Source organism: Netta rufina, assembly GCF_964035555.1.
Source record: "Netta rufina genome assembly, chromosome: 31".
In the NCBI taxonomy this organism is placed as follows: Eukaryota; Metazoa; Chordata; class Aves; order Anseriformes; family Anatidae; genus Netta; species Netta rufina.
Window position 1 is genome coordinate 1974950 of NC_140155.1, and position 10649 is coordinate 1985598.

Genomic DNA, 10649 nt, shown 5'->3' on the forward strand with positions numbered 1-10649 from the left:
CCCCATAGGGGTCCATGGACCCCTTTGGGGTTGTGACCCCATAGGGACCATGACCCCTTTGGGACCATGACCCCATTGGGACCATGACCCCATAGGGGCCGTGACCCCATAGGGACCATGACCCCATTGAGGCCGTGACCCCATGGGGGCCGTGACCCCATAGGGACCATGACCCCTTTGGGACCCATGACCCCATTGGGACCATGACCCCATAGGGACCGTGACCCCGTTGGGGCCGTGACCCCATTGGGGCCGTGACCCCATTGGGGCCACCCTGACGCCCCCTCTGTCCCCAGGGCGAGGTCGGCGTGCCGGGGTCCCGCGGCGAGGACGGACCCGAGGGTCCCAAGGGCCGCACGGGCCCCACCGGCGACCCCGGCCCTATTGGGCTGGTGGGCGAGAAGGTGAGGGGCCGCGGGGGGGCTCGGGGGATTTTGGGGAGGGGGGGGGGGGGGGGCGCAGGGGGCACCCCGCGACCCCCCCCTTTTTCTCTCTTATAGGGCAAATTGGGAGTGCCGGGGCTGCCGGGGTACCCGGGGCGCCAGGGCCCTAAGGTGAGCGCGGCAGCTGTGGGGCTGCCCCATATCCGCGTCCCCGTTCCCCTTTCCCCAAATCCTCCCCAAATATCGCTGCCCCCCCCCCCCCCACACCCTCATCCCCCAAATTCTCCCTCCCCAGGGCTCGCAGGGGTTCCCCGGTTTTCCGGGCAGCAACGGCGAGAAGGGCGCACGGGTGAGTGGCCGCCCCCCCCCCCCCCGCTATGGGGCCGTGACCCCATAGAGGGGTGTGGGGTGGGGGGCACGACGCTATGGGGTCCTGCCCCATGGCACGTCCCCGAAACTCTCTCTCTTTTATAGGGTCTCTCGGGGAAATCGGGGCCCAGGGGCGAGCGCGGCCCCACGGTGAGTCCGGGGTAGGGATAACGGGGTGGGGGGGGGGGTGGGGGGGGGGTCCTCTCCAAATGGTTTTGGGGTCCCAGCACCCAAATCTATGGGGCGGGGGGTCCCTGAGCCACCTCCATCTCCTCCTACAGGGTCCCCGGGGCCAGCGGGGTCCGCGAGGAGCCACCGGGAAGTCGGGGGCCAAGGTCAGTGTTTTGGGGTGGGGGGGGGGCGCTCTGTAGGGTCCCCAAATGGGCACCCTAAAAACCCCGCTCCCACAGGGCACCTCCGGCAGCGACGGCCCCCACGGTCCTCCGGGAGAAAGGGTAAGAGGGTGCCGGGATTTTTTTTTTTGGGGGGGGTTTGGGGGGCGAGGGGGGGGTCCCACGCGCCCTAAATACCCCCCTCCGCTCCCCTTTAGGGTCTGCCGGGACCGCAGGGCACCAACGGCTTCCCGGGACCCAAAGGACCTCCCGTGAGTAGCGGGGTCCCCGTGTGTGTCCCCCCCCCCCCCACCACCACCCTAGGGTGCCACCAGCACCTCTCACCCCCCCCCAAATCCCCAAACCACCCTAGGGTGCCACCAGCACCTCTCACCCCCCCCCAAATCCCCAAATCCCCAAATCCTTTCCCACAGGGGCACCCCCCCGGCAAGGACGGGCTCCCCGGGCACCCCGGGCAGCGAGGAGAAGTCGTGAGTGCCCCCCCCCTCACCCCATACCCTAAAATTGACCCCAAAACACCTCGGTGGAATTTCACCTTGACCCCCCCCCCCCCCCCAAAAAAAAATTTCCTTCCAGGGTTTCCAAGGCAAGACCGGCCCCCCGGCCCCCCCGGGGTGGTGGGACCTCAGGTGAGCGTCGCCCTTTTTTTGGGGAGGGGGGGGGGGGGGGGGCGCGGCGCTTTAGGGGCGCACCCGCTCCCTTTTTGGGGTCGTGCTGATTCTCCCCCCCCCACCCCACCCCACACCCCCCCCCCCCCACCCCATACCCTATACTCCAGGGCCCCGCTGGCGAGTCCGGCCCCATGGGGGGAGCGCGGCCACCCGGGCCCCCCCGGCCCCCAGGAGAACAAGGGCTGCCGGGACCCTCGGGCAAAGAGGGCACCAAGGTGAGGAGGTTACGGGAGGGGGGTTTCGGCTCAGCCCCCCCCCACCTTTTTTTTATTTTTTATTTTTTTTTTTTTTTATTATTTTATCTTTTTTTCTTTTTTCCCCCCCCCCCCCTTTTTTAGGGAGACCCCGGCCCCACCGGCTCCCCCGGCAAGGACGGCCCCGCCGGTTTGCGGGGTTTCCCCGGCGAGCGGGGTCTGCCCGGCACCCCGGTGAGTACCACCCACCCTTGGGTGCCCCCCATCACCCCCCCACCCCAAAACCACGCTGATGACCCCCCCCTCTTTTTACAGGGCGGCCCAGGGCTGAAGGGCAACGAGGGTCCGGCGGGACCCCCAGGACCCGCAGTGAGTGCCGCGCGCCCCCCCCCCCATCCTCCACCCACGATCCCACTGCGCCCCCCCCCCCCTCATCCCCATCCCTCTCGCCCCCCCCCAGGGCTCCCCAGGGGAAAGAGGAGGACCGGGACAAGGTGGCCCCCGTTGGCCCCCCCCGGGCGACCGGGGCCACAAGGACCACCGGGCCCCGCCGGAGAGAAAGGCGTCCCCAGTGAGTACCGCGGCGAGCGGCGGGGTGTCCCCAAATGTCCCCGCGCCCCTCACCCCTCTTTTTTCCCTTCTCTTCCCCCCCCCCCCAAAAAAAAAAAAATAAAAATTCAAGGGAGAGAAAGGTCCCATGGGTCCCGCTGGCCGCGACGGCGTTCAGGGCCCCGTGGGTCTCCCCGGCCCCGCTGGCCCCCCCGGTGGTCCCGGCGAGGACGGTGACAAGGTGAGGTGCCACCCGCTGTCCCCCCCGATGTCCCCGCGCCCCCCCAATTGGCGCTGATCCCTCGGCGTCTTCCCGCAGGGGGAGGTGGGCGAACCGGGCCAGAAGGGCAGCAAGGGCAACAAGGGCGAGCACGTGAGTAGCCCGCGTGTCCCCCCCCCGGGTCCTCCCCCACCCTTCTGGGCTGCCCCAGCCCCGTTGACCCTTCCCTTCCCCTCGCAGGGTCCCCCCGGACCCCCCGGACCCATCGGGCCGGTGGGGCAGCCCGGAGCCGCGGTGAGTAGGGGACACGGTTGGGAAGGGGGGGGTCCTGCCCCCCGGGGAGGGGGTGACGAGGGCCAGGAGGTGTCCCCGTGTGTCTTTGTCCCCCCCCCAAACCCCATATTTTTTTTTGGGGGGGGGGGGGGAGCCGGGCGGCACCCACCCTCTTCCCTACCCCGCAGGGCGCCGACGGGGAGCCGGGTGCCAGAGGTCCCCAGGGCCACTTCGGTGCCAAGGGTGACGAGGGGACACGGGGCTTCAACGGGCCCCCCGGCCCCATCGGCCTCCAGGTGAGCACGGAGACCCCCCCGGAGACCCCCCAAAGACCCCCAGAGACCCCCGGAGACCCCCCCCCGGAGACCCCCGGAGACCCCTGGCTTTCCCCAGCCCTGCACCGAGCGAGGCGGGCGCTGTCCCCGCAGTGCCACCGCACCCCAAGCGCTTGTCACTGTCACCCCGCCCCCCTTTTTGACACCCGGTGCCCCCCACCCGCCCCCCCAAGACCCCCAGCCCCCCCTCCAACCCCCCCCCCCATTTTAACCCTTTCTCTTCTCTCCTAGGGTTTGCCTGGTCCGGCCGGCGAGAAGGGCGAAACGGGTGACGTAGGACCCATGGTACGTGCCCCCCCCCGCCCCCTTCCCCAATACCACATCACTTTTTTTTTTTTTTTTGGGGGGGACACCCCCCAGACCCATCCTCACGCTGTGTTTTTCCCCCCATTCTAGGGCCCCCCCGGCCCCCCAGGCCCCCGTGGCCCCGCTGGACCCTCCGGAGCTGATGTGAGTGACCCCCCCCCCCCCCATCTCCACCCTGTGTCCCCGGTGTCCTTTCCTGGGGGGGGCACCGGGGTGACCACCTCTGCTCCCCCCCCCCACTGCAGGGACCCCAGGGACCCCCTGGAGGTGTCGGCAACCTGGGCCCCCCCCGGGGAAAAGGTAAGTCCGTGGGTGGTGGACAGCAGGGTCTGCCCCGAGCCTCTGCAGGGGGGGGGGTGGGGGGGTGGCTCAATGGGGCCAAGGGACCCCGTTTTGGGGGGGGGGGGGCTTGGATTTGGAGGGGGGGGGCGCTCACTTCTCTCTCTTCCCATTTTAGGGGGACCCCGGTGAATCGGGGGCTCCGGGCATCCAAGGGGAACCGGGAGTCAAGGTGAGTGCCCATGGGGGGGGGGGACACCCCAAAACCTGTCCCTGTACCCCCCCCCCCCTCCCCAGCTGCCTCTGTAGGGTGCCGACCCCTTTTCTCGCACCCCAGGGCCCGCGAGGAGAGCGAGGGGAGAAGGGAGAAGCCGGAGCCGCCGGCGTGGCCGGGCCACCGGGGGGGAAAGGCCCCCCCGGCGACGATGGGCCCAAGGGCAACCCCGTGAGTGTGGGGGGGGCACGGGGCCGGGCGGCTGCGGCGGCTTTTTGGGGTCCCCCCCCCCCCCCCAATGCTCACAGCTCTTTCCACGCCAGGGTCCCGTTGGTTTTCCCGGCGATCCCGGCCCCCCCGGCGAAATGGGCCCCAGGGTGAGTGTCGGGTCCCCGAGGGACTGCAGGAATTATTTTGGGGGGGGGGGGGGGGGGTTTAGTTTAGGGGGGGGGCATTTAGGGCCGCGGGCTCACCCCGGGTTTTCCCTTCCCAACAGGGCCAGGACGGTGCCAAGGGGCGAGCGCGGAGAGGACGGCGAGCCGGGGGGAGCCGGTGAGTGCCTGGATTTGGGGGCACCCCACTCCCTGCGCCCCCCTCCTCGGCTCTCCGGGGCCGTCCCCCGTCACGCAGCCGATATTTTGGGGTGCTGTGGTGTGGGGGGGAAGGGGCCACCCTCACATCCACGCTCGCATCCACGCGCCCATCCTCCGGCTGCGCCTGGCGCCCCGCAGCCTGGGCTCTCCTCGTGCGCCCCGGGATCCTCCTCGCCCACCTCGCTCCCCGTCCCGCTTTCGGGACCAGGCCAGCTCAAATTCGCTCCCCCCTCTCTCTTTTAGGGCTCGCCGGGTCCTACAGGCGAGAACGGGCCCCCCGGACCCCTAGGGAAGAGGGTAAGTGGTGGGTGAGGTTGGCTCCGCACCCGCCTCGCCGCGTCCCCATCCCTCTCCACGTCCCCATCCTCGCGGTGTCCTCGTCCCTCTTGGTGTCCTCGTCCCTCTTGGTGTCCTCGCCCCTCACGCCCCATTTCTCCTCCCCGCAGGGTCCAGCTGGCTCCCCGGCCCCGAGGGGCGTCAGGGCGAGAAGGGCGCGAAGGTGAGCGATGCTGGGGGGGGGGTCCCGTGGGGGGGCTGCGAGCCCCAAAACGGGATCGGCCTCACCCGGCTCCTCCGTGCCCGCAGGGAGAACCCGGAGCCGTGGGTGCCCCCGGCAAGACGGGTCCCGTGGGGCCGCAGGGTCTTGCTGGCAAGCAGGGACCGGATGGTCTCAGGGGTCTGCCGGGCTCGGTGGTAAGTGATTTTAGGATTAAAATTAGGATTTTAGCTGCATCGAGGTGCGGCTGCCCTCGCCGTGCACCCCCGGGGGGTGGCGGTGATGGATAGCGGCGTCCTCTGACCTGTGCAGGGAGAGCAAGGCAAGCCGGCACCACGGGGCAAGCTGGGCCACGGGACCTGTGGTGAGTGTGCCCCCACCCCCCCAATGCCGCCCCCCGAATTGGGGGGCCCCCCTCCCTGCATCGCACGAGCCCCCCCCCCCCCCCGTCTATCCCCTCCGCAGGGTCCCCCGGGTCTCCCCGGCCTCAAAGGTGACACCGGTGCCAAAGGAGAGAAGGTGAGCGAGGCGCCGTGGGTCACCACGAGGAGGGGACAGGGGACGGTGACGCTGTCCCCACCCCACATCCCCCCCCCCCCCCACGTCCCTGTGCTGACCTCCCGTGTCCCTCCCCCAGGGCCACCCTGGTCTCATCGGCCTGATCGGACCCCCGGGGGAGCAGGGGGAGAAGGGAGACCGGGGGCTGCCCGGCCCCCAGGGCTCCACGGGGCAGAAAGGAGAAACCGTGAGTGTGGGGGGGCTGGGGGGGGCGGGGGGGGGGCAGGAGGAAGGGTTCAGAGCGGGGTTGGGGTTCTGGGGGGGGGGGGGTCTCCGGGACTGGGGTGCCCCCCCTGTGTCCTCACGCCGCCGTCCGCTCTCCTCCCATCCCGCAGGGCATCCCCGGAGCTACCGGACCCATCGGCCCCGCTGGCCCCCCCGGCCTTCCCGTGAGTGCCCCCCCCCCCCCCCCCGCCTGCTGCCGGTCCCGCATCCCTCCTTCCTCTGCCTCCACTCTCGTCCTTGCCCTCCCTGCTGTCACCATTCCCCTCCCCAGCACTGACAGACCTGGTCTTGCTTTGTAGGGCCCGGCAGGTCCCAAGGGTGCCAAGGGAGCCATGGTAAGCACCGAGACCCCCTCCCTGCCACCCCCCCACCCCCTTACCCAACGCCCGTCCCTCTGAGCATCCCTTTCCTCTAGGGCCAAGCAGGACCCAAAGGCGAACGCGGACCTCCGGGACCCCCCGGACACCCGGTGAGCGCCCCAAATTTTGGGGCTGAGGGAAGGGGCGGCGGGGACACCCAGGAGCCCTGAGCCACGGGGTGCCGGGCTCCTCATTTCGGGGTGCTGAGGGTGCTGTGCCCACCACAGGGCCCCCCGGGGGAGTTGATCCAGCCCCTGCCCATCCAGCTGCCCAAGAAGAGCAAGCGCTCCATCGACGCCAGCAAGCTGGTGGAGGAAGAAGAGGAGGAGGAGGAGGAGGAAGGCGGAGAGCGCGCGGCCGCCGACCAGGCGGCCGGCGACTACGCCGAGGGCATGGAGGAGATTTTCGGCTCCCTCAACTCCCTCAAGCAGGAGATCGAGGGCATGCGGCGCCCCATGGGCACCCAGGACAACCCGGCCCGCACGTGCCAGGACCTGCAGCTCAGCCACCCCGGCCTGCCCGACGGTGAGCGGCGGCGCCGCGGGGGCGAGGGCGGGCGGCGGGCGCCGCGGCGCTGCCCCCAGTGCTCTGAGTGAGCCCTCTCGTCCCTCCGCAGGCGAGTACTGGATCGACCCCAACCAAGGCTGCGCCCGAGACTCCTTCAAGGTCTTCTGCAACTTCACGGCGGGCGGGGAGACCTGCGTCTTTCCCAGCAAGGACGTCGAGGAGGTGAAGGCTGCGGGGACCCCATAGGGACCGTGACCCCATTGGGACCACAGTGCCCCCATTGTGCCCCGGAGTGGGAGCCCAATGACCCCATTGGGCTCCCACTCCGGGGAGCCGCGGGTAGGGGGCCGCTCACGGCCGCCTCTCCTCTTGCAGGTGAAGGTGTCGTCCTGGGAGCAGGAGGAGCCCCAGCGGTGGTTCAGTCAGTTCAAGGAGGGCAGCAGGGTAAGGATGCTGATGGCTCACGGGGCACGTGCTCCGTGTCCTCGTGTCCCCAAGTGAGTACTTTTTGCTTTCCGGGTGCCCGTCTTCCACCAGAAACGTCCTCCACCAGGCTTTGAGCCCATCACCCCTTCCCTGGCTGCCTCCTCCATGAAACGTGGGGGTCCGCATCCCCGCAGAACCCCTCCAAACCCCCTTTTCCTCACCCCCCCTGGCCACCGTCCCCCGTTCATTCATCCCCTCTCCCGTTGTCCCCGCAGTTCTCCTACACGGACTCGGACGGGCAGCCCCTCGGCGTGGTGCAGCTGACCTTCCTGCGGCTCCTCAGCGTCTCCGCCCGCCAAAATTTCACCTACCACTGCCACCGCTCGGTGGCCTGGCACAGCACCGGCACCGGGGACCACCGGCATGCCCTCCGCTTCCTGGCGGCCAACGAGGAGGAGCTGAGCTACGACACCAGCCCCTACATCAAAGCCGTGGCCGACGGCTGCGCGGTGAGCGCCGCGGCGGAGCGGAGGGGTTGGGCACGGCGGGGAGGGAGGGGGAAAAGGGTGGAAAAGCGAGGTTTTGGAGGGGGCTGGAGGAATTGTGGGGACGGAAGGATGAGCAAAAAGGGGTGGATGGAACGGGTAATGAGGGCAGAATAGTCAAAAAAAGGTGCTGGGATGGAGAGAGAGAGTTGGGGTCGTTGGGCATAGAGAAGGGAAGGCTCCGTGGGGACCTTGCTGGACCCGGAGGGGGACTCAGCAGCAGAAGTGGGATAAAGAGAAGGGGTGGCCCTGGTGTCCCCAGTGTCCCCAACCCTTGTCCCGTCTCTCTCCCTGCAGGCACGGAAGGGCTCCAGCCGAACGGTGCTGGAGGTGAGCACGCCCCGCCTGGAGCAGCTCCCGCTGAGGGACGTGCGAGTCGTGGACTTTGGCGAGCCCAACCAGAGGTTCGGGTTCGAGGTGGGACCGGTCTGTTTCCTCGGCTAGGACCAACCCCGTTCCCCCCTACGACTGTCACCCTCCCTGCCATACCCTGGCCTCCCCCGTGGGGCGATCCTCGCCCCCTCGCCTCCCCTCCTTGCTGCTGCGAGGGGCGGAGGGGCTCAGCCCCCCGGCCGCGCGCGTCGAGACCGAAACGCCGCCACCTCCGCTGGGGCCAGGGTCTGGAGAGATGCCAAAGAGACTTTTAACGCTTAGAATAAATCTATATTTTAATATGTAGAGAGACAGAGAGGAAACTTTTTAAACGGATCCACTGGCTACCTCCCTCGACGCCCAGCAGTGCTCCCTTCCTCCCAGTATCTTCCCCCCCCCTAAATCCCAGTTGCTCCTTCCCTGCGCTCCCAGGGCTTCGTTTTCCACGCTCCCACCTCCGCCACCCCGGGGAAGCCCTCGAGGAGCCCACCCATGAGCAAAGGGAGCATTTCTTGGCTTTGCTCTCTGCCCAGAGAGCCGAAGGGTTTCAAAGCACGCCCAGGACGCCGCCGCCCTCGGTGGTCATGCACCGCTAGCGAGCACTCGGGGTTAGCACCAGAGCTCTCGTATCCCCCTCGCCATGTGGATTTGCACCACAACAGCCCTCGTGCTTCCAAGTTAAGGTCAAAGGGACTGGACCCGGGGCCAAATCTGTCCCCAGGCGTGCTATCACCCCTATATACAACCCCACATCAGCAGTGCCTGACCACCTCCGAGAGCTGAGTGATGTTTGTGGGGTCCCTAACCCGGCCCAGCCTGGCTCGTAGAGGTGAAGCTGCTGCTTGACTTCGTTAACTCCGTTAATCCAGGCTAATTAATTTGAAAAATCTTCCCTGTCCCATCGGGGTGATGCTTCACAGCCCCGCAGCACCCATCAAGGCGAAGGGTGCCGGTCCCTGTCCCCCCGTCACCGCGCGGCGTCCTCGCCATGGGTGTGCTTAAAAAGCCTCCAACACCTCCTGCCCGTAGCCCCTGGAAACCAGCGAGGAAGAAGGATGTTGTGTTTTTACTGTGTTTTTATTTTTTTTATTTTTTTTTCTATTTTAAATTAATTATATTATTTAAAGGAGTGGATTCAACCGTCGGTACTGGTCCCGGCTGCGTAATTTTTGGATTTCCCACCCCATAAAAAAAAAAAAAAAAAAAAAAAGAGATGAAAAAGATGTGAATTTCTGCATGACCCAGCACAGCGCCTGGGGGAGGAGGGAGGAAAGAAAAAAAAAAAAAAAAAAAAAAAAAAGGGAAAAAATTATTTTCTTGGCGCCGTCCCATAAAAAGAAGTTTAAAGGGCACCCGTCTTTGCTTTTTTATTTTCTTAAAAAGCAGAGGCATGCCCCCTGGTGCTGAGCCGGCGGCGTGTGTAATGTTTTGTAAGTAATTTTTTTAAGTTGTATTGTAATATATCATCCATAATTTTGCTGCTTTTGGGGGGTCGGTTATTATTATTTTTTTTTTGTTGCCTTTCTCTCGCTTTCCCCTCGCTCGCCGACGTGAGCTCCTCCGTGACGAAACTCCCCCCCCAGTTCCCATTTTTGGGGAGAAAACGGGGAATAAAGAGGCAGGCGCCTCCGTCCCCTGCTTGTCAACCCGCTGTGAAGGGGCAGTGCTCGCCCAGAGGGGGCCATCACTGGACTGGACGTTACTTCTGGGGTAAAAATGCCCCAAAAACGCACTTTTCTTAGAATCACAGAAATCGTTAAGGTTGGAAGAGCCCTTCCAAGCTCATCTGCTCCAACCACCACGAAACCACGTCCCTGATCACCTTTCCTTGCACACCCCCAGGGAGGGTGGCTCCACCGCCTACCTGCTGGCACCGTGTCAGCAGGAAAATGCCAAATTTGCTTTATTTTGCTGGGTGAGGCTCGGCATCGTTGATGAACGCAGTAATTCACGGCACGTCCAGGGCAGCAGGTGTGAGCCCAAAGTGCTTTTGCCTTCCCGTATCATCCCCAAAACAAGCAGGGGGTCCCCCTGGTTGTAATTTTAGGGGCTTGTAGCCCACGAGGGACGTGGATGGGGTGAAAAAAGGAGCAAAATGCAGTGTGCAAAGCAAGGGCTTGGCCAGAAGGTGTCAGCAAGACTGGGAGGACGCCCTGGGTTCCAGCTGGCCTCGGTCCTGCTGCGGGTCCAGGAGGGACCGGAGCTTTCGGAGAGCATCTCAGGCAGCACCAGCATCTCTCAAAATGAAATGGGTGTCGTGGCTGGGGGGCACATCCCCAGACCCCGATCCCTCTTGCTTGCCGGATCCCTTTGGACCTGCCGGAGACTGCGCCAAGAGATGGACTTCGGAACAGGGCAGGGTGAAGGCACGTGGGGCCCCGGTGCCTCTTTGTGAAGTGCTGCCAAGTCCAAAGGGCTCGCC

General features: G+C 66.2%; 1 protein-coding gene across 1 annotated transcript in view; it reads left to right on the top strand.

Annotated features, from left to right (window-relative positions):
* The window catches only part of COL11A2 (collagen type XI alpha 2 chain), a gene marked incomplete at both ends in the record, with an annotated part of 12667 nt that extends 4368 nt beyond the window's left edge, over positions 1-8299 (top strand). Inside the window, 46 exon segments of the mRNA XM_084303844.1 lie at positions 297-404; positions 501-554; positions 679-732; positions 858-902; positions 1034-1087; positions 1163-1207; positions 1303-1356; positions 1519-1575; positions 1682-1709; positions 1712-1734; positions 1884-1991; positions 2115-2204; positions 2286-2339; positions 2431-2469; positions 2472-2537; positions 2539-2541; positions 2653-2760; positions 2839-2892; positions 2980-3033; positions 3201-3308; positions 3579-3632; positions 3744-3797; positions 3899-3961; positions 4111-4164; positions 4270-4377; positions 4470-4523; positions 4643-4660; positions 4662-4688; positions 4690-4698; positions 4983-5036; positions 5186-5195; positions 5198-5238; positions 5325-5432; positions 5548-5563; positions 5566-5586; positions 5589-5599; positions 5701-5754; positions 5873-5980; positions 6129-6182; positions 6318-6353; positions 6434-6487; positions 6605-6902; positions 6994-7106; positions 7260-7328; positions 7586-7819; positions 8153-8299. Of these exon segments, the coding sequence (XP_084159970.1) occupies positions 297-404; positions 501-554; positions 679-732; positions 858-902; positions 1034-1087; positions 1163-1207; positions 1303-1356; positions 1519-1575; positions 1682-1709; positions 1712-1734; positions 1884-1991; positions 2115-2204; positions 2286-2339; positions 2431-2469; positions 2472-2537; positions 2539-2541; positions 2653-2760; positions 2839-2892; positions 2980-3033; positions 3201-3308; positions 3579-3632; positions 3744-3797; positions 3899-3961; positions 4111-4164; positions 4270-4377; positions 4470-4523; positions 4643-4660; positions 4662-4688; positions 4690-4698; positions 4983-5036; positions 5186-5195; positions 5198-5238; positions 5325-5432; positions 5548-5563; positions 5566-5586; positions 5589-5599; positions 5701-5754; positions 5873-5980; positions 6129-6182; positions 6318-6353; positions 6434-6487; positions 6605-6902; positions 6994-7106; positions 7260-7328; positions 7586-7819; positions 8153-8299 (3075 nt within the window).
* Between the last annotated feature and the right edge of the window lie 2350 nt (positions 8300-10649).